At 34.9% G+C, this 23,216-nt stretch overlaps 1 protein-coding gene across 1 annotated transcript in view; it reads left to right on the forward strand.

The window, feature by feature from the left end:
• The window catches only part of NAALADL2 (N-acetylated alpha-linked acidic dipeptidase like 2), a 1,506,494-nt gene that overhangs the window by 837,047 nt on the left and 646,231 nt on the right, over window positions 1-23,216 (forward strand). The window contains exon 5 of the mRNA XM_059063915.2: window positions 8,104-8,377. Within this exon, the coding sequence (XP_058919898.2) occupies window positions 8,104-8,377 (274 nt within the window). The remainder of the gene's footprint in view (window positions 1-8,103; window positions 8,378-23,216) is intronic.

The following is a 23,216-nucleotide window of genomic DNA, read 5'->3' on the forward strand; positions in this document are numbered from 1 at the left end:
GAAGATGGATCAAAAGGACTAATGGAATTGACTAAGGAGCTGAGTCAGACTCACAGCCATGTACAAATTTTTATATGACTGTCACTGCACATGAGTGAAGAATATGACAAAGGGGACTAGGATGATTTTTCATATGGAAAAAAGTAATACTTCATGCATTCCTACCACACACACGCACACACACACACACACACACACACACACACACGAATATTTCAAGTAAACATTGAAATGTGAAAAACTTAATTCTTTAAAACTTTTATGAGAATGACTTCATTACCTCAGGTTTGAGAGGAATTTCTTTTTAATAATTTATTTATTTATGGCTGTTTTGGGTCTTTGTTGCTGTGCATGGGCTTCTCATTGTGGTGGCTTCTCTTTGTTGTGAAGCACAGGCTCTAGGCACATGGGCTTCAGTAGCTGTAGCACATGGGCTCAGTAGTTGTGGCTCATGGGCTCTAGAGCGCAGGCTCAGGAGTTGTGGCACATGGGCTTAGTTGCTCCACGGCATGTGGGATCTTCCTGGACCAGGGCTCAAACCTGTGTCCCCTGCATTGGCAGGCAGATTCTTAACCACTGTGCCACCAGGGAAATCCCTGAGAGGAATTTCTTAAGCATATCAGGAAAATGTGCAAACCATTACACTGTATTAAAAAAAAAAATGTACACAAAGGCTCTCTGGAGAAAATGACACCATGCTGTGGCCAGCTTATGGCACTGTACATTCTATTAAAAACAAACAAGAAACCAAAAACCTTTAAAAATGTACATTAAGATTATAAACTTTTATAATACCATAAAACAAGACATTGAAAATGAAAGAGAAGCCAAAAACTGGGAGAAGATAAGTACCCTATACCTGACCTAAAATTATTACCAAGAATACACAAAAGCTTCCATAAATGTGGGCAAAAGACACAGATAGTCATTGAATAAAAAGGGAATATGGGTGTCTAAATAATAGATGAAAAAAATCTTCATTAATAATCATGGAAATGCAAATTAAAATCATAGTTGGATACAATTTTACCTTTATTGGATAGCAAAAGTTAGATACTCTAAAGATAGGACCTCTTAAATAATGCTGGTAGTACAAAAGCTTTGGAAAACTATTTGGCATACCCTGTAACCCCAGTGACAGTATTTCTGAGTTACATAATGATATACAAGTTTACACCCACTACCCTTGGTAAAAATATAAGATAAAATAAAATAATAAAGACAATACCAGGTATTGGTGAGGAATGGAAGAATAAGTTTCATGCAGACCTGGCAGCAGTGTAATCAGAACTTTTAAAAAAGCATTTTGGCATTTTTGATTAAAGTTATACAAGCACATAACCTATGGACCAGTAAGTCCTTCCCTAGAGAAGTTCTTGCATATATCTATTAGGAAACATAGACAAGAATGATCAATGCAGCATTATTTGTAATCATGAAAAAACAAAACAACTTTAAAATACTTGTCTCAGGAAACTGGTAAGAAACCTGGAGGAATCTCAGAAATTTAATACTGAGTGAAAATCAAATCACAAAAGAATATACATATATTTACAATAATCATCATATTGTAAGTTGCTAAGAGAGTAGATCTTTTTTTTTTTTAATTAATTAATTAATTTATTTTTGGCTGTGTTGGGTCTTCGTTTCTGTGTGAAGGCTTTCTCTAGGTGCTGCAAACGGGCGCCATTCTTCATTGCGATGCATGGGCCTCTCACTATCGTGGCCTCTCTTGTTGCAGAGCACAGGCTCCAGATGCACAGGCTCAGTAGTTGTGGCTCACGGGCCTAGTTGCTCCACGGCATGTGGGATCTTCCCAGACCAGGACTCGAACCCGTGTCCCCTGCATTGGCAGGCAGATTCTCAACCACTGCACGACCAGGGAAGCCCAGAGAGTAGATCTTAAATGTTCTCACCACAAAAAATAAATGATAGTTATGTGATGTGCTGAAGGTGTTATCTAATGCTATGGTGGTAATCATTTTGTAATATAGAAGTGTATCAAATCATCATGTTGTACACTTTAAATTTACATAATGTCATATGTCAATATATGTAAAAACAGAATATATAGAAGATACCAAATATATAAAGGTAGAAACTCAAAGCCTAAGGAATGAACTGTTAAGGACTTATAGATACATACATATTAAATCTATAAAAAGAAGACAAAGGAAGCCACAAAAAGAGAAACAAGATTGGTGATTACCCTGGGGGCCAGGGTAACTGATGAAATAAATACTATCTAGAGGGCTTCAGTAATACTGGAGATGTTATACTTCATAGGCTGGGTCATTCTTTCATTATTCTTCATAAGTTATATATGTTATATATTATATATTCAATTTTTTCATAACATTGAAAAATGAAATTATAGTACAAAAAGTATATATCTTTTAAATTGAAAGTGAAATAGAGAATACAAATATCCTTTACTCAGTAATTTTAGCTTAATAGTGAATAATATTTAGAAATTCTCCAGCATTGAGACAAATTACTAATTCTTCATTTGAGTCCCTAAAGCAGCATTCTATTTACCTTTCAAGGCCATGTTGTATAACATAAACACCTTGAAATGTTTTCATGTGTTGCTTACACTGTAAAGCACTTTGAACCTGAGACTAGCAAAAGAAATGGCAGAGTAAACATCTTGCCTACAAATTGGTAGACTTATGGTCATCAATTGACTGATTGACTGGGCAGAGGAGCAAAAAAAAAAAAGTCATCTAAAGTAGTATTAAAATTTCTCTTCCCTTTTTCTGTTAATGTTGACTGTACATAGTCAAATTTGCATTAATAAAAAGTGTGTATTCTGCAAGTCTACTTTATACATATTACAAAAGGACATTATTGATTATTAATTTCCAAATGGCTTTTTCATCAAACTGAGTTGTTTCATTTCAATTAGTTTACTTGCCCTGTCCAAAATACTGCAGAAAAAACTGCAGTTAGGAACAAAGAAAGAGAGTTGCAGAGGCAGAGATCAGATACAGCAATGAAAGAACAGGGAAGAGAGCAAGATGAGGGAGTAGGAAATACTAGCCTGTATTCACCGCCCCCCCCATCAAAAAAAAAATTAGATACCCAGGCACTAAAATTGGTCTGGGAGGGCTGTGGCAACACAGTGGATCAAAAAAAAAAAAAAAAAAAAAAAAAAAAAAAGGAGAAAGGGTTGTGGGGGAGATCAGTTTAGCTGGGACATCCAAAGATGGCTAGGAACCAAGAAGGGTGGAGGCTATTGGTATCAGCCATGCAGAGGATGCCACCATGGTCCCCAGTGGTTGGCTCTGTGGAGGATCCTAACAATCTTGTCACTCAGGACTGTAACACCCCGACAGCCACAAACTTCCCACAGCTTTCATGGTGGGAGGCCCCAAAATGTTCATTGGCATGGACTTCAGTGACCTGATGCATAGAGGATACCAGCAGCTTTCACCACTGAGGTAACCAAAAGCCATCACTGCTGCAGACTCCCAGGAGAGGGAGATGCTGCTGTCCCTCCCCACACCCAAAGGAATTGCTGTTGCAGAGTCCCCAGAACCAGGGGGCTGTCACCAACCCCTAACCGTGCACATTCCCCAGACCTCAGAGCCATGGCTACTCTGCTATACCTGTACTTTAGACCTGGATATAACTGCCATTCCATGTGTTCTTGTGACTTAGGTAATAGAGTCACTGTCACTGTAGGCTGACAAGTGTTCTGGATCCTGGGAGCTGCTATCACTCTACAAGCACCTGTACTCCAGACCCTAGCTTTGTGATTGCTCTATGGGTGTCCATTCATCAGACACCTATGTCACCCTCACTGTAATAGCCCTGCAAGCCAACCAGACACCAAGAGGGATCCCTTCAGCCAAAACATCCTACATGGGAGAAAAAGAGATGGGGAATCCCCAGCAGCCTTTGCTACCAAACGACCCTCACTGCTGCTGTGTACAGCCACAGCCTTGGCCACTGAGGACCCCTACAATCTTATTTCAGACAAAATAGACTTACTTTAAAAACTGTAAAGACACAAAGAACGTCATTATGTAATTACAAAGGGATTGATTCATTAAGAGTATGTAACAATTGTAAATATATAGGTATTGAACATTGGCCCCTATATTAAGCAAACATTAACAGATCTGAACAATATAATAATAGTAGGGGACTCTAATACCCAACTTTAAACAATGGATATATCATCCAGACAGAAAATCAGTAAGGAAATATTGAATATGAACTACACTTTAGGCCAAATGAACCTAACAGACATATACAAAATATTCTACCCAACAGCAAAAGAATACACCTTCTTTACAAGCACACATAGAACATCTCCAGGATAGATCATAATTTAGGTCACAAAACAAGACTTAGCAAATTTAAGAAGTATGAAATTGTATCAAATATCTTTTCTGACCACAGTGCTATAAAACTAGAGCTCAATAATAGGAAGAAAGAAAAATTTTAAACAAGGAAATGAAACAACATATTCCTGCATAACCAGTGTGTCATGGAAGAAATCAAAAGGGAAATCAAAATACATCTTGAGAGAAAATGGAACAGAACATATGAACACTTATGGGATGCAGCAAAGGCAGTTTTAAAAAGAAGTTTATAGAGAGAAATACTTTAAGAAAAAAAAAGATCTCAAATATGCAATCTAACTTTACGCCTGAAGAAAGTAGAAAGAGAAACTAAACCCAAAGTTAGCAGAAAGATGGGAATAACAAAGATCAGGAAATAACAGAAATCAATGAAATAGAGACCAGAAAAACAATGGAAAAGATCAATGAAAATGAGCTGTATTTTTGAAAAGATAAACAACATCAACAAACCTTTAGCTAGACTAAGAAAAAAGAAGACTCAAATAAAATCTGAGATAAAGGAGGAGACATTACAACTGCCACCACAGAAGTACAAAGGAACATAAGAGACTACTATGAACAAATATCAGCCAACAACTTGGAAGCCTAGATTAAAGGATAAAATCCTTCAAAATAAATTTAACCAAGGAGGTGAAAGACCTGTACAATGAAAACTTTAAGACATTGATGAAAAAAATTGACACAAATCAATGGAAAGCTATCTCATGTTCTTATTTGAAGAATTAATATTGTTAAAATGTCCACACTACCCAAAGCAATCTACAGATTCAATGTAATCCCTATCAAAATTCCAGTGGCATTTCTAAAATCTATATGGAACCACAAAAGACATCATATAGCCAATGCAATCTTGAGAAAAAAGAACAAAGCTGGACACATCACACTTGTTGATTTCAAACTATATTATAAAACTATAGTGATCAAAAGATTATTTTGTCATCCAAACACATCAATGATCTGTTTGATCAAAAATGATCAATGAAACAAATTAATCATAGAAAATAGGTCAATGGAACAGAATAGAGAGCCCAGAAATAAACCCAATATATATGGTCAATTAATTTTTGACCAAGGAGGCAAGAACACAATGGGGAAAGCATAGTGTCTTCAATAAATCGTGTCAGGAAAACAATATACACATGCAAAAGAAACCCCTATCTTACTCCATCATAAATATTAACTTGAAATGGATTAAGTACTTAAATGTAAGACCCAAAACTGCAATACTCCTAAAAAGGAATACTTCTTGACATTGGTCTTGGCAATGTTTTCTTTTTTGGATAAGACAACAAGCACAGACACAAAGCAAAAATATACACATTGGACTACATCAAACTAAAAAGCTTATGCACATCAAAAGAAATGATTAACAAAATAAAAAGTCAACCTATGGAATAGGAGAAAATACCCAACATATAGCTAATAAGGGGAAAATATCTAAAATATATAAGAAACTCACACAATTCAATAGCAAAAAAAAAAAAAAAAAAAAAAAAAAAACCAAACAATCCAGTTAAAAACTGGGCAAAGGACCTTAACATTTCTCCAAAGAAGATATAGAGATGACCTATAGATACATGAAAGGTTCTCAACATCACCAGGGAATACAAAGCAAAACCACAGTGAAATATCACCTCACACCTGTTAGGAGGTCTGTCAAAAAGACTAGACAGCAAATGCTTGTGAGGGTGTGAAGAAAAGGTAAAATTGTACACTGTTGGTGGGAATGTAAACTGGTAGAGCCATTATGGAAAATAGTATAGAGGTTCCTCAAAAAATTAAATCTAGAGCTACCACAATTCAGCTGTACTACTTCTGTGTATATATCCAAAGAAAATGAAATCAGTATCTAAAAGAGATATCTGCACTTCCACGTTTATTGCAGCATTATTCACAATAGCCAAAGTATGAAAACAACCTAAGTGTTTGCGGACAGATGAATGGATAAAGAAGAGTGCTGTGTATATATAATGGAATATTATTTGGCCTTAAAAAAGGAGATCATGCCATCTGTGACAATGTAGATTAATTCAGAGAACACTGTGATAAGTGCAATAAGCCAGACCAAGAAAGCCAGAGACTGTATCATATCACTTATGTGTTGAATCTTGAAAGAAAAACGTCAACCTCTTGGAAACAGGGTAGAATCATAGTTGTCAGGGACTGGGAGTTGAGGGAAATGGGGGGATGTTGGTCAAAGAATAGAAGCCTTCAGTTATAAGATGAATAAGTTCTGAGACTCTAACATATAGCATGGTGACTATAGTTAACAATACTGTATTGCATTCTTGAATTTTGCCAAGAGAGTAGGTCTTAAGTGGTCTCAACACACACAGGCACACAACTAAGTAACAAAAGTGAGTTGATGGATGTGTTAATTTGATTGTGATAATCATTTCACACCATACATGTATATCAAGTCATCATGTTGTACACTTTAAATATATACAATTTCATTTGTCAATTATACCTCAAAAAGCCTACCCACCAAAAAAAGAAAAAAAATACAAGGCTGACCAGTATTATTCAGAATAAAAAGTAGAATTCTTCCCATAATTTTCTCCATAAAATTTACATGACACTGATGATAGGTCAAATTAGATATTTTTTTAAAAAAGAATAGAAATAACCTTAAAAATATAGAAAACAACTGGTAAATTGTCATCGCACCTTCTTGTATACACCAGTTTTTAAGCTGTGTCAGCAGACCTTTTTTCTCCAGTAATGCTTTCCTATACCATCCTATGTATTTTTTTTCCATTGTGCCTATTTCTTATTCTTTTTTCAAATATGTATCATTTGAGGGTTCTTGAATAAACAGGGTCCTAAAATAAGGATGTGTGAGAAAAATAATTTGATGGGCAAAAATGACAACTCTAGTAAAATATCCACTTAGGTATTAGTTTGGATAGCAATAAAATGCTTATAGGAAGATAAATTTTTGCCAAAAGAAGAGCTGGTTACTTTGCATTCTAGCCCAAAACAAAGCAAAACTTTATTAAATTTTTATTTTTTAATTTCCCATATCATGCTTTTCTAGGTTCTATGCATTTTTTAAACAGAGCTTGTCTGGTTTCTAGGATGTCCTAAGCAAAAATAGTGTCATTATGGGTTATGGAATACGTATAGAAATAAATATATAGATTACACAGCAAGCACACACAAAAATTAACTTCATATTGGTTTGACAATGTGTGGTTGGTTTTACCACAATATACTGATTTTATTGCATATCATTATGTTCATAGCATCATGTAGTTTGGCATGTAATTTGTATCAGAAGAGTTCCCTCTGAATCATTTTTTAAATACCAATAGCTGTGTATTAATCACATAGCTTTATATGTAATCATATTAACTACAGTGCAGAACTGTCTCAACCAACATGACTCCTAGTTTTGGAGCCGAGTTTTAAATAGATTATGTTGTTGTCAATAGAAAGATCAGAAGTAATAAAAGAACTAGTTGGTATTAACTATTTTCTTCTCTGTAGTCCCATAGTCCTTTATTAGTTCTTAATTTGAGTTTAATTCATTCTGCTTTGATTTTGTATAATTTCTGTAAAGCTCATCACTTCTACCAAATTTTGAATTTCTTCTGTAGTGTCCTGTCTCACACATCTTTCACATCCCACATCTATTAATAATGGTTCATTTGCTGAACTACCACAACTTGAAAGAATAAAGATTTCCATTTTTTTTTTAGAATATGCCTTTTAAATTTCTTTTCAGAAATTTGGTACAGCTGTACAAAAGCGAAACTGACATAGAAATTTCAAAGAAGATTAAGAGTCAATGGACTTCTTTGGGCCTAGAAGACGTACAGTTTGTAAATTACTCTGTGCTGCTGAACCTGCCAGGCCCTTCTCCCAGCTCAGTGTCTCTGAGCAGCAGTGGCCAGTGCTTTCATCCTAATGGCCAGCCTTGCAGCAAAGAAGCCAGACAGCACAGCAGCCAAGATCTGCTCTACTCATATGCAGCCTATTCTGCCAGTGGAACTCTCAAGGTAATATGACCATTTGTCTCTGTCATTTACAGTGAAATGAAATTAGAAAACAACAGCTTTCATCTAAATTGAACTAACTGGCAAGAAGCAACATACCAAAATAACCATTAAATGTTCTCAGTGTGGAGGTGCCAGGAAAGGGGAAGGAAGATTTGAATTGCCTGACCCTTTTCTTGTCATATTTTGAAAGTGAAAACATGTTAGAACAATTTAATTTAAAAATGTTGAGTGTGTGACTGAGTCATTCACATTTTGCTTAATCCTTACAGTGTGAGTTCATTTCGTTCTTTGGTTCTGAAGAGGCAAATTTTAATAGATCAATGTGGACAGAGAGAATAGAAACGGAAGCAGTTGTGTTTTGAAATTGTGTATGCACGCAAGAAATGAAGTGGAAAATTGATGTGATTATTCACACATTTAAGATTTGACATACAGTGTGTCTGCTTTTTTTTTTTTTTGCTGTACGCGGGCCTCTCACTGCTGTGGCCTCTCCCTTTGCGGAGCAGAGGCTCCGGATGCGTAGGCTCAGTGGCCATGGCTCACGGGCCCAGCCGCTCCGCGGCATGTGGGATCCTCCCGGACCGGGGCACGAACCCGCGTCCCCTGCATCGGCAGGCGGACTCTCAACCACTGCGCCACCAGGGAAGCCCCAGTGTGTCTGCTTTATGATGGAAAATATAAACAAGGGACCAGGTGTGAATTATTGCTTTAGTCTTTCTGGGTGAGCTGGTTTTCTGATGTGGTGGTTTTTTGGCACTGTGGTTAAGTGCACAGCTTCTAGAGACACGAGGACTACTTTCAAATCTCAGCTCCCCAATTACCACTGTTAATTAAGCATATAGGGCTGAGTTTTCTCATCTCTGTAATGGGGATAATAATAGTTCCAGCTTCATAAGCTTGTTATGAGAATTAAATTAATATATGTAAATCTTGGAGGATAGAGCTTAGCCTATGGTAAGGACAAGAGAGCAGTTAGATACCATAGCATTTAATTGGTCACTAGTTTCCTTTATATAGGCAGCTTTTCCATCTCCATGTAAAAGTCTCATTTGAATAAACACATTTAGTTTTTTTATAAAACCATTGATTTCTTCTATAGATTTTATATGAATGAAATGCTGTTACTGATTGTTTATTATTGGCACAGATTTTTAAGAATCCAACTTACTATTAACTCTGATTAAGATGATTAATTTAAATCACTTAAAGTTACATTGCAGAAATACATGCTTGTTCCCAACTTAAAAAAATTTTTTTTCGGGTGTGGCATGAGGAGAAGCAGCTAACCATTGCTTTGGCATTGTTCTTGTTCTGTGTTGTAATATTCTCTGATATTTAGCAGAACCACATATAACCAGCACCACCTTGAAAGCTTTTATTAATTAAAAGTTAACATAATATTAAATGTCTGTAGTATTTCTAGTGTAGGACTCATGATTTGACTTGATGAATATACACTATGTGTGACAGGCAATAATGGAAAAGTACCTGCGTACTAATGGAAATAGAGGGAGGCCGCCAGCATTCTTTCTTCAGTTCAGAAACTTTGTTCTCAAGTTGAGATTCTAAAGTTACCCCACATATTTTAGACTCCCAACCCTGCTTAAGCCCCACAGATTTCCAGGCTCCTCTTTATCCTGGTTGATTCAAGTACAGCACAGTCATCTCCTTCCTTAAACAAAAGCATGTCCAAAACACAGAACAACAAAACCTCAGAAGCTTGAGTGGATCCTTGGAATCACCCCCATCTATTTTCTTTCCAATTTCGTCTGGCAAACATTCATTATTCCTCTACTGAGGTGTGTTTAAATTTTCTCTTTGTTTTATGTAAAAGAAAACCAAGGCCTACTATAGAATCATGGAAATAGTTAAGTGTCTGCAAAGTCATAAGTCATGGAACTCTAGTATTATCTTGGTAGGAATGTAAAATTGGTGCAGCCACTATGGAAAACAGTATGGAGGTTCCTCAGAAAACTAAAAACAGAATTACCACATGACTGAGAAATTCCACTTCTGGGTATATATTCGAAGAAAACAAAAACACTAACTCAAAAAAATACACCCACCTCAATGTTCATAGCAGTGTAGTTTTTTACACACACACACACACACACAGGTGCCCACACACATGGAATATTACTCAGCCATAAAAAATGAAATTTTGCCATTTGAAACAACATGAATGGACCTGGAGGGTATTAGGCTTAGTGAAATGTCAGCCAGAGAAAGGCAAATACTCTATTTTATCACTTATGTGTGGAATCTAAAAAAAATAATGTGAATGAATATAACAAAATAGAAAGAGACTCACAGATATAGACAACAAACTAGTGGTTACCAGTGAGGAAAGGGAAGGTGACGGGCAAGATAGGAGATTAAGAAATACAAATTACTATGTATAAAGTAAATAAGCTACAAAGATATATTGTACAGCACAGGGAATATAGCCAATATTTTATAATAACTTTAAATGGAGTATAATCTATAAAAATATTGAATCACTATGTTGCATACCTGAAACCAATATAATATTATAAATCAACTATATTTGAATTTAAAAATACCATTTTTTAATAAAGAAGTACTGAAAAAGATTTTAAATAATATAGCTATTAAAAGGTAGAAATAAAGTTAGCTATAGATGTAGAAGTGTATTCAGTGATTGAAATATTAGGCCTAGATAGAAGGGAATAATGTTAAAGGAACTAAAATGCAATTATGGATAAAACAAACACTTTGTATTTGAAGAACATAATTTAAGAAATTAACCATGCAAATTAGATGACAACACTGGCAATAAGTAGTTTTAGAATTATGTTAATAATTCAAATCTATTACACTAAGTACATAATAATTTAAATATTTATATAAATAAAGGACATAGTATGATATTGACTTTTTAAACTTTTACTATATTAGAATTATAATTTTCAAAAGCAAAGCAATTTCTTGGTGACTTTTATATGCATATAGAATACTTGCATATATTTTATATACATGTTTTAGATAGGTGTATTACTGAAACTCACATATTCTAATTAATAGGACACTGGTGAATTTTCTGTGTCTCTTCAGACTATTTCCCAATTCAAATCAAGCTTGAGAGGTTGCTGCTGATGATTCAGGCATACCTACTTTTTGATTTTGAGTACATTGTGTTTGCATGAATTTCTATCAGGCAGCACCATTAACAAGTTCTTAAATTATTCTAGTCTGACTGCCAGCAAATCTCCCCACTACTTTTGCTTTTGACAAGGTTATTTGTAGAAAAGCCATGCCCTTTTTCTTTGAAGAGCTGTCATGTCCATTCATCATATGACCGTTTTGTATAAGCTTCTAATTTTTGCTTTCTGCTAACAGTCTAAACAGCATTTGTGATATCTGAGATCTACTTCGAAAACCTACTTAGTGCCAGCATGATGGATGGCGTACTTTGCAACTTTTTGTAATTCATTGTGCACTGGAAAGGTGACATTGTTTACCCCATCATAATGACAGGTGGGTCAGTAAAATGGTCCGAAGGAGAGTTGTCCTGTCAGATGCAAAATACGCATTAAAATGGATACATAAATAATTTAGCATGAGTGAGGTTAGCTTCAGGGAATAAACAGTAATTTATATTTTTATTAAAGGGAAATATCAACTATAATATCATCATAATGTTAAAGACATTGATAGTGCTGGCAATGTCTAGTCAGTTTTACAAATAGAATATATGGCTTTATGTAACTCCTGTGCAGTTATTTCTTTTGTCGTTTGTGAAACTGGTGCAGGTACAGAAAAGCAAAGGTAACAATTAGTATTTAATATAGTTGGTCAGGTTGGGTCTACCATGTTCTTACTTTGAATAAGGGATGTGTTTTTATTCCAATACATTTTATAAATTTTGAAGTTTTCTTTCTGTTAAGCATTATTTTGTATCAGGAGGACAAACCAAGTGATGCAGTTTTATGAAAAAACATTTTCAACAGCTCATTAGCTGTGCATGAAATATTGTTATCAACACACTTCTCACTATCCCATTCCTCAGAAAACATAGTTCAATAGCCCAGACTAGCAACCTTCCTTATCAGTTGCACATTTGTGGATTGGTTGCTTCAATTCTCTAAGCCTCAAAAGTCCTTATCTGTATAAGGGGAATAGTAATAGTACCTCAAGTGATTGTTGTGAGGAAGAAATGATAGAAACCATGTCAAGGGCCTGGAACTTAGAAGCACTCAATAAATGTTACCTATTGTTGTTATTAGTAGTTGGTATAAAGTAGATGCATTTAAATGGGAGAAATTAAGAAAATATCAGAACTATATATCATAAAATTTGGAGTACAAATTTTTACCACGTTGTCTGAATACAGTCTTCCTGTCTTCTATTTAACATGACAAATGTTAATCATTAGGGAGGAAAATGCCTTAAGTATGAATACATAATAAAATAAATATAATTCCCTGACCATATTTTTCATTTAAAACCAAAAGCTGAAATAAATGAAATATTTTATTTTTGAATGCAGAATGGCAAATCATGTCAAGTTGGGCCTGAAGAGTGTCACTTGTCTTTGTTTTGTGAAACATCATGACATAGTTTAACACATGAAATCTGAACACTGCATCAAATATTTTGTCAAAAAGTCTTAAAGAGAAAATAATCGCTGCATGGAATCCTTGGATAACTTGTAATCAGATGTCTATTTTCTCACAGCTAGGAAAACTTTGTCTTCCTCTTTTATTTTTAATATTCTCAAACAAAGGCAAACTTATCAGTGTTATGGCAGAAGGCAAAGCTATATGTGTTTAGCTCTGAATGCTTCCTGTTACAGATAAAAATATCAGAAAGCTAAAGGAATAGAATGAGATTGTATTATTGTCTGGGTATGAAGATGAGGCTACTGACTCACAAATAAAGAAATGTGAGCTTCGAGCAGTTTTTCAATGCTGAAAAGGATTTTGCATTTTATTTGTCTCCCCTCTTTTGTGGAATCCATCTTTTGGTCAATGGTGCACAAATGTGAGATGAATGGCTTTGAACAAAGTGGTATGTAAGTGATTCACTTTTAAAAATCTACATAAAATCCCTTGGTTTAATATGACCTTGTGTTTCTGATTTCACGAGCTCTGTGCAGTAACTGAGTTAACAAAATAATTTCAAAGCTGGCTTCTTTTTTTTTTCAAGATAGTCAATGGGATTAGTTTCCACATATTTAAGGTATATATTTTACCTGGATTTAAAATTTCATAGATAGAAGCATTTACAAATAAAAAAGTGATCTATCACAACATAGTGTCCATAGTGAAATATTTGTTAAGGAGGTTACATCTTATTCCTGGGAAAATATAAAAGCCTATTTTACGAAATAAAAGTTTACAACAAAGATAGTTGAATTCACCTAAACAGTTAAAGTACAATGTACTATTTTTCTCCCTCTTCATTAGAAAAAATAGAGCATTTTGAGTGAGAAAGTGTTTGACTACAGATTTCTTTCTTTTTTAAAAAAAATTAATTTATTTTTGGCTGTGTTGGGTCTTCATTTCTGTGTGAGGGCTTTCTCTAGTTGCAGCAAGCGGTGGCCACTCTTCATCACGGTGCACGGGCCTCTCACTGTCGCGGGCTCTCTTGTTGCGGAACACAGGCTCCAGACGCACAGGCTCAGTAGTTGTGGCTCACGGACCCAGTTGCTCCGCGGCATGTGGGATCTTCCCAGACCAGGGCTCGAACCTGTGTCCCCTGCATTAGCAGGCAGATTCTCAACCACTGAGCCACCAGGGAAGCCCCTTGACTACAGATTTCTAATTTGACTAAAGTTATTTCTAAAGATTCTGAATCACCATAATTGTTGTTTGACAGAAAATTCTAGGTCAGAATTTTTAGTTTTAATGTAAGTTAAAGCATACCACTTACAATGTTTTGATAACATAACTTTCTTAGCAGATTTAATATAGTTAAATTTTCATAAAATGCTAGTATACAGTTTACAAATAAGACTTACCTCATTTCATTGGATGCTGCAAATTCAGTCTTTTCAGAACTAAGAAATCTGTGCAAAAGTTGATCCTTAGTTTTATGCATTATTTCAATACATTAATATAGTTGATTTTAAAGGAAACAGAATTCTATCATATTACTTTCATGGTCTCCAGGAAGAATTCTCTTGAATGAATTTGCAACTCCTTCAATATCCTTACCTTAATAAGTTGAGTATCATTTATTAAATAAAGTACCCTTTGATTATTAATCTGTTTTTCCTTGTATTTTAATTTGATACTGAAAGATAAACTTACTGATATAGAATTTAGCCTGCTGGCTGTCACTAATGTAACAAGAAACACTCAACATTTAGCAAGTATATACTGAGTGCCCTTTTTTATGCCCATCACAGGAGCAAAATGATCCATAAGAAAGCTTTGGACACTGCCCACATGTAGCTGGCAGTCTAATAGGGGAAACTTGCTATTAGGTAAGCAATTACACAACTGCATGGTGCCATCCTGCTATGAAAACTAGCAAGTAACCTAAATATTCTAGACTCCATTTCCTCATCTGTATAGTGGGCAGAAATATCGAGAAATATGAATGTTCTTAAGATTGACTGAAAACAACTGATGTAATCTCCATGGTAAAATGTCTAGCACAGAGGACATAAATGGTTAAGTATTCATTTTCTTTTTCCTTTTTATCATAACAGCCCTGTCTAATTTAACCCTTCTTATAATACACACGTACGTGCATGTGATCTCTCCCTCTGTCTCTTTCTTCCTCTCTCCCTCTCTCTTTCTCTCTTTCTCTTCCTCCCTCCCTCTGTCTCTCTGTCTCTCCCTCTAAGGTTCTGTATTCAATTTCCAGTTTTCCAACAGCTGGGGTTCCCTGTGAACCTCCTTGCCCTTGTCTCTCTCTTGCCGTTACCCACCTCTTGCCCTGATCTACTTTTGAATTTTTTCCACTTTGCCAAGACCTAGCCACATGCTTCAACCCACATCTCTAATGCATATCTTTTTTTTAATAAATTACCTAGAAAATCCTTAAATAGTGCATTTTTTTATTCCCAACAATTTGTTTTCTTAATTTAGTATACATTCTTATCCCAGGTTTGCATTATTTTGCCTGTTGACTTTGGAGATTATTGATGTAAATATGGAAATGTAATCCTGACAGAACTTTGCTTCACTTTGGTTAAATTTCTATATTACAGTACTTTTTAACTTAATTTTCTCTCCTTTAGATGGATGTGCTTTATATGTTAGATTATAAAACATTTCACAAGTTGTTAAAAATGATTACTACATGCCAAGACAAGTGACTACTCTGACTTATCTCTCTTTTTTCTACTTTCAAAACATGGTCACTGTACACAAATAAAATAAAATAAATTATTCACTGTGCCATTAAGCACTGCATTTAGTATATCATTGTAGCAAATATTTTTTCAGCATGTGTTTATATTACAGTAATAAAAAGTGATAAAATTGACAAGCCATCCCTTTATCTGACCTTTTACACTGAAGACAGCAGAATGGATTGTGTGTCTCATGCTTACTGCTGAATTCAGTTGGGATATACTAGTTTAGCACACTTGCTGGTGTCCCTTCTGATCGGTTGGGAGTCTATTTTAACTGATTAGTTCTTCTGATGTTCTAGTAATTAAATATTTTAAATAACTAAATATTATTTAAATTATTAATAGCTTTTTAATACTAAAATACTTAATATTTTATATATCTGGATGCTTATGCCAACCCCATCTTAACTGGTCTTTATTAGCTAGAATACTATTTTGAGGAGTTTGAAAGGATTGATTAGTGATGTCTGCCACAAGGGTGGGAGGAAGCAGCATTGGCTTTCGTGTTTTAATACATTGTGGTTTTCATAATAAGGTCTATGATGGAAAGTCCTTCAGTGAACTTGAAAAAAAAGAACTAAGAAAGTACTAACAACCTTTGAATTTTGAACTCTTCATCATTACTAATATACTATTTTTTTTAGAAAGGATAACAGTAAACATGGGAGATTATTCTGATTGTACAAGTTTTTAATAAATATAAGTACTTTAATTTGAAGAAATTTCAAAAGCTAGATTACATAAAATAGTAGTAAATTTCTAAAGTAAAATTTGTATTTAGATGAATAGTACTTCTGATAACCCTGTATTTTGTCAGTATTAGAACTGCTTGGGTTTACCATTTCTGACTTTGAGTAGAAAATTACTATTTTAGTCAAAGCAGGGTTTTCAAATATTCTGTACATACAGAATCTCTCTTAGAGCAAACTGAGAGGATTCAGAGTGATTGATTTTGTTGAAAATGTCAAGTCTGAAAAATTTCAAGGCATACATCATTTCATGAGTATGAATAATTTTTGCTACCTCAGGTAGAAGAGAAACATGGCCCTGGATTGTTCCTCAATGTGGAACCCAGGCCACCAGCAGGTTGAGGGCCTCAGAAACACTTCTCTGACCTGGCTACTTTCCATGATTGTTCTATTTATTTTAGTTAGCTTACTACAGAAAATAACAATTCTATTCATTTCTCTTGTTTATTCTCTTCTGTTGCTTCTTCTCAGAATAGTCTCTTCACTTTTCCATAGAATATTTGGTGCTATAGAATGTCACTTTTTAATGTTTTGATTTTTAGTCATTGCTAATTATATGGTTTATGATTCCTTCTAATCACATATTTTACAGTGGATAGAAGATAATTGTATTTTAATGTTTGTTTCTAAAGTGTACCAGTATCCTCTTAGCTGTTTCTATGTGGCCCATCTGTTGTCTTGCCGATACTTTTTCTTCTTTAACAAAGTATAAATATTTGATTTTCTATTACAATTGTTCTTTGTTCAAAAATTAACATATAAAATTTAAATAAAAATTAATGTGTAGACTTTTAAATATATCTCTCTGGTAGAAAATAATAATTAAAACAGAGCTAGTTTCCTTTCACTCTGCACCTCTCATTTACTCTTTTCTATGTGTCAGGAAGTCCTCTATGTGTTAGGGAAAAACTGGTACACATAGAGTAAATAGTTCAACAAGCACCTACATTCCTATTCACTTGGCATTTCCCAAAGACTACTCAGATGTGACTTAATCCTTGATATTTGGACATAAATTAAACATGGTATGCCAACTGGTAAGTGGATGGTTTTCTAGCATGACAGAATACATGCAATAAAGAGAGATTAATTGTAGCAAAGAGAATGATTGGAAAAAATGGCTTGACATTTTATCATATCATTGTATATTGATTTGTCTCAGAAAAATTCAATATGCTTTCTTGCATCTGTGATTTTCAGTTTGCTTGAAGGTAAATATGAAAGACTTTTGGAAAGGACATGGTTCAGAAGCATCCTTTGAAGACAATAGATAATTTTTATTATCACCTGTCAAACTGTCAGAACATTGAGACTTCTGTAAATATTGACTTTTAATGCATAGCCTCAAAGTACATAAACCAAAATAAATTGATAAAATGATGCCTGTTTGAGGGAATATTTTTGTGGGATAAAACCCTCTTACATGTTAAAATGCTTTAATCGTTTATATATGCTACTTATACAAGATGAGCTGAAGAGTTCTTTAATTGAAATTGCCTTTTTCTTTTTTTCTTTTTTTTTTTTTGCGGTACGCGGGCCCCTCACTGCTGTGGCCTCTCCCGTTGCGGAGCACAGGCTCCGGACATGCAGGCCCAGCGGCCATGGCCCACAGGCCCAGCTGCTCCATGGCATGTGGGATCCTCCCGGACCAGGGCACGAACCCATGTCCCCTGCACCGGCAGGTGGACTCTCAACCACTGCGCCACCAAAATTGCCATTTTTGATGTCATTTACAGAATTGGTATTTTAGTAACTGCCATATTTTTCTGGTATGTACACAAATGAAAAGTCATAGTCTGGACTACACACTCTAAGACCAGTATGATTTTTCCCCAAACTCTCCTAAATATGAAATGTATGTTCATTAATATAACCAAATGAATAATATCTCTGCTTAAAGATGCTATCAGTGAATCATAATTAGTAGATAGCTTAGAAAGTTGAAATGGAAAATATGAATTCTCTCATTTTTACAATGTGATCATTAATAATATGTGACCATTTATTTAATAGAGCTTTAAAATTGTACAATAATTATTTATATGGTAATGGTATCAATAATTATTTATATGGTAATGGTATCAGCAGGCTCAAAAATGAAATTAATAAGACACTGATTTAATCACATTTTAATAGAAGCAAAATTTTGATCAAAAGCCATTCTGACAGAAGTAACTTTAACAATTAGGTTTTCTTGGCAAATACCTTTGAAAGTATAGCTTAACTTTAGGGAGATACTGTAAACTGTAATCATTTCAATTCAAGAAAGATAAGCCAACAATGTATGTAGGACACCTGGGTGAGAATGGATGTGTGATGGACCATTTACTGAGGAAATTACCCTGTAATTGAAATTGAAACTGATAGACACATATATGCATAAAGAGATGAGTCTTAAGAGAGGCAGAAACAGATCACTCTCGGAATGAAAGTAAAAAGATAAGTTCACATATGAGTGGGCAACAGTCAAATACAATTCCTCAGGGAAGTAACATTTGAAATGGGTTTTAAAGTATTAGTAAAGTTTTTATAGGTGCAGATTAAGGTAGTGGCTAAGGAAATATTTCATGCCGGAAATGTTTCCTTGAATAGTAAGATTTACCGATCTCTTGTTGGTATTCACATGTTCTTCAAATGAGTCTTCTGTGGAGGCGCTTTGTATAAAATTGGCTAAAGTACATTATAGCTCTGACTGAGAAGGGTGGGAAGTGAGATGTCTGGATTCTTCATCTCCATTCTCTCACTATTTGCCACCACTAACATTTTATCAACACTTCAACCTAGATATCCTGTATGTTGAAACAGCACATTTATTTATTGTTAACATCTTTATTGGAGTATAATTGCCTTACATTGTTGTGTTAGTTCCTGCTGTATAACAAAGTGTATCAACTATACATATACATGTATCCTCATATCCTCTCCCTCTTGCGTCTCCCTCCAACCCTCCCTAGCCCACCCCTCTAGGTGGTCACAAAGCACCGAGTTGATCTCCCTGTTCCATGTGGCTGCTTCCCACTAGCTCTCTGTTTTACATTTGGTAGTGTATGTATGTCAATATCACTCTCTCACTTTGTCTCAGCTTACCCTTCCCCCTCCCCGTGTCCTCAAGATCATTCTCTATGTCTGTGTCTTTATTCCTGTCCTGACCCTAGGTTCTTCAGAATGAATTTTTTTTTTTTAGATTCGATATATATGTGTTAGCATACTGTATTTGTTTTTCTTTCTGACTTACCTCACTATGTATGACAGATTCTATGTCCATCTGCCTCACTACAAATGACTCAATTTTGTTTCTGTTTATGGCTGAGTAATATTGCACTGTATATATGTGCCACATCTTCTTTATCCATTCTTCTGACGATGGACACTTATGTTGCTTCCATGTCTTGGCTGTTGTAAGTAGTGCTGCGATGAATGCTGTGGTACATGACTCTTTGAATTATGGCTTTCTCAGGGTATATGCCCAGTACTGGGATTGCTGGGTCATATGGTACTTCTATTGTTAGTATCATAAGGAACTTCCATAATGTTCTCCATAGTGGCAGTATCAATTTACATTCCCACTAACAGTGTAGCAGAGTTCCCTTTTCTCCACACCCTCTCTAGCATTTATTGTTTGTAGATTTTTTGATGATGGCCATTCTGACCAGTGTGAGGTGTTACCTCATTGTAGTTTTGATTTGAATTTCTCTAACGATTAGTGATGTTGAGTGTCCTTTCATGTGCTTGTTGGCAATCTGTATATCTTCCTTGGAGAAATGCCTATTTAGGTCTTCTGCCCATTTTTGGATTGTGTTGTTTGATTTTTTGATATTGAGCTGCATGAGCTGCTTGTATATTTTGGAGATTAATCCTTCATCAGTTGTTTCATTGGCAAATATTTTCTCCAAGTCTGAAGGTTGTCTTTCGTCTTGATTATGGTTTCCTTTGCTGTGCAACATCTATTAAGTTTCATTAGGTGCCATTTGTTTATTTTTGTTTTTATTTCCATTTCTGTAGGAGGTGGGTCAAAAGGGATCTTGCTGTGATTTATGTCACAGAGTTTTCTGCTTATGATTTCCTCTAAGAGTTTTGTAGTATCTGGCCTAAATTAAGGTCTTTAATCCATTTTGAGTTTACTTTTGTGTATTGTGTTAGGGAGTGTTCTAATTTCCTGCTTTTACATGTAACTATCCAGTTTCCCAGCACCACTTATTGAAGAGACTGTCTTTTCTCCATTGTATACTCTTTCCTCCTTTGTCAAAGATAAGGTGACCATATGTGCGTGGGTTTATCTGTGCTTTCTATCCTAGTCCATTGATCTGTATTTCTGTTTTTGTGCCAGTACCATATTGTCTTGATTACTGTAGCTTTGTAGTATAGTCTGAAGTCAGGAAGCCTGATTCTTCCAGCTCTGTTTTTCTTTCTCAAGATTGCTTTGGCTATTCGGGGTCTTTTGTGTTTCCATACAAATTGTGAAATTTTTAGTTCTACTTCTGTGAAAAATGCCATTGGTAGTTTGATAGGGATTGAATTAAATCTGTAGATTGCTTTCAGTAGTATAGTCATTTTCACAATGTCGATTCTTCCGATCCAAGAACAGGGTATATTTCTCCATCTGTTTGTATCATTTTAATTTCTTTCATCGGTGTCTTATAGTTTTCTGCATACAGAAAACTATAAGTGTGTCGTCTCCTTAGGTAGGTTTATTCCTAGGTATTTTATTCTCTTTGTTGCCATGGTAAATGGGAGTATTTCCTTAATTTCCCTTTCAGATTTTTCATCATTAGTGTATAGAAATACAAGAGATTTCTGTGCATTAATTTTGTATCCTGCTATTTAACCAAATTCATTCATTAGCTCTAATGGTTTTCTGGTAGCATCTTTAAGATTCTCTATGTATGATACCATGTCATCTGCAAAGAGTGACAGCTTGACTTCTTCTTTTCCAATTTGGATTCCTTTATTTGTATTTCTTATCTGATTGCTGTAGCTAAAACTTCCAAAACTATGTTGAATAATAGTGCTGAGCGTGGGCAACCTTGTCTTATTCCTGATCTTAGAGGAAATGGTTTCAGTTTTTCACCATTGAGAACGATGTTGGCCGTGGGTTTGTCATATATGGTCTCTAGTATGTTTAGGTACATTCCCTCTGTGCCTACTTTTTGTAGAGTTTTTTAATCATAAATGGTGTTGAATTTTGTCTAAAGGTTTTTCTGCATCTATTGAGATGATCATACGGTTTTTCACCTTCATTTTGTTAATATGGTGTTTCACATTGATTAATTTGCATATATTGAAGAATCCTTGCATTCCTGGGATAAACCCCACTTGATCATGGTGTATGTTCCTTTTAATGTGTTGTTGGATTCTGTTTGCTAGTATTTTGTTGAGGATTTCTGCATTTTTGTTCATCAGAAATATTGGCCTGTAGTTCTCTTATTTTTGATATATTTGCCGGTTTTGGTGTCAGGGTTATGGTGACTTCGTAGAATGTGTTTGGGAGTGTTCCTGCCTCTGGTATATTCTGGAAGAGTTTGAGAAGGATAGGTGTTAGCTCTTCTCTAAATATTTGATAGAATTCACCTATGAAGCCATCTGGTCCTGGTCTTTATTGGTTGGAAGATTATTAATCACACTTTCAATTTCAGTACTTGTGATTGGTCTGTTTATATTTTCTGTTTCTTCCTGGTTCAGTCTTGGAAGGCTGTTCTTTTCTAAGAATTTTTCCATTTCTTCCAAGTTGTCCACTTTATTGGCATAGAGTTGCTTGAAGTAATTTCTCATGATTCTTTGCATTTCTGCGGTGTTGGTTGTTACTACTCCTTTTTTATTTCTAATTTTGCTGGTTTGAGTCTTCTCCCTTTTTTTCTTGTTGAGTCTGGCTAATGGTTTATCAATTTTGTTTATCTTCTCAAGGAACCAGCTTTTAGTTTTGTTGATCTTTGCTATTGTTTCCTTCATTTCTTTTTCATTTATTTCTGATCTGATCTTTATGATTTCTTTCCTTCTGCTAACTTTGGGGTTTTTTTGTTGTTCTTTCTCTAATTGATTTAGGTGTAAGGTTACGTTTATTTGAGAGTTTTCTTGTTTCTTGAGGTAGGATTGTAATGCTATAAACTTCCTCTTAGAACTTCTTTTGCTACCTCCCATAGGTTTTGGGTGGTCGTGTTTTCATTGTCATTTGTTTGTAGGTATTTTTGATTTCTTCAGTGATCTCTTGGTTATTTAGTAGCCTATTGTTTTGCCTCCATGTGTTTGTAATTTTTACAGTTTTTTTTCCTGTATTTGATATCTAGTCTCATAGCATTGTGGTCAGAAAAGATACTTGATACGATTTCAAATTTGTTAAATTTACCAAGGCTTGATTTGTGATGCAAGATATGATCTATCCTGGAGAATATTCCATAAGCACTTGAGAAGGTGTATTCTCTTGTTTTTGGATGGAATGTCCTATAAATATCAATTAAATCCATCTTGTTTAATGTGTCACTTAAAGCTTGAGTTCCCTTATTTGTTTTCATTTTGGTTGATCTGTCCATTGGTGAAAGTGGAGTGTTAAAGTCCCTTTCTATTATTGTGTTACTGTCGATTTCCCCTTTTATGGCTGTTAGCATTTGCCATAAGTATTGAGGTGCTCCTGTGTTGTGTGCCTGAATATTTACAATTGTTCTATCTTCTTCTTGGATTGATCCCTTTGATCATTATGAAGTGTCCTTTTTTGTCTCTTGTCTTTATTTTAAAGTCTATTTTGTCTGATATGAGAATTGCTACTCCA

Source organism: Kogia breviceps, chromosome 5, assembly GCF_026419965.1.
Source record: "Kogia breviceps isolate mKogBre1 chromosome 5, mKogBre1 haplotype 1, whole genome shotgun sequence".
Classification (NCBI taxonomy): Eukaryota; Metazoa; Chordata; class Mammalia; order Artiodactyla; family Physeteridae; genus Kogia; species Kogia breviceps.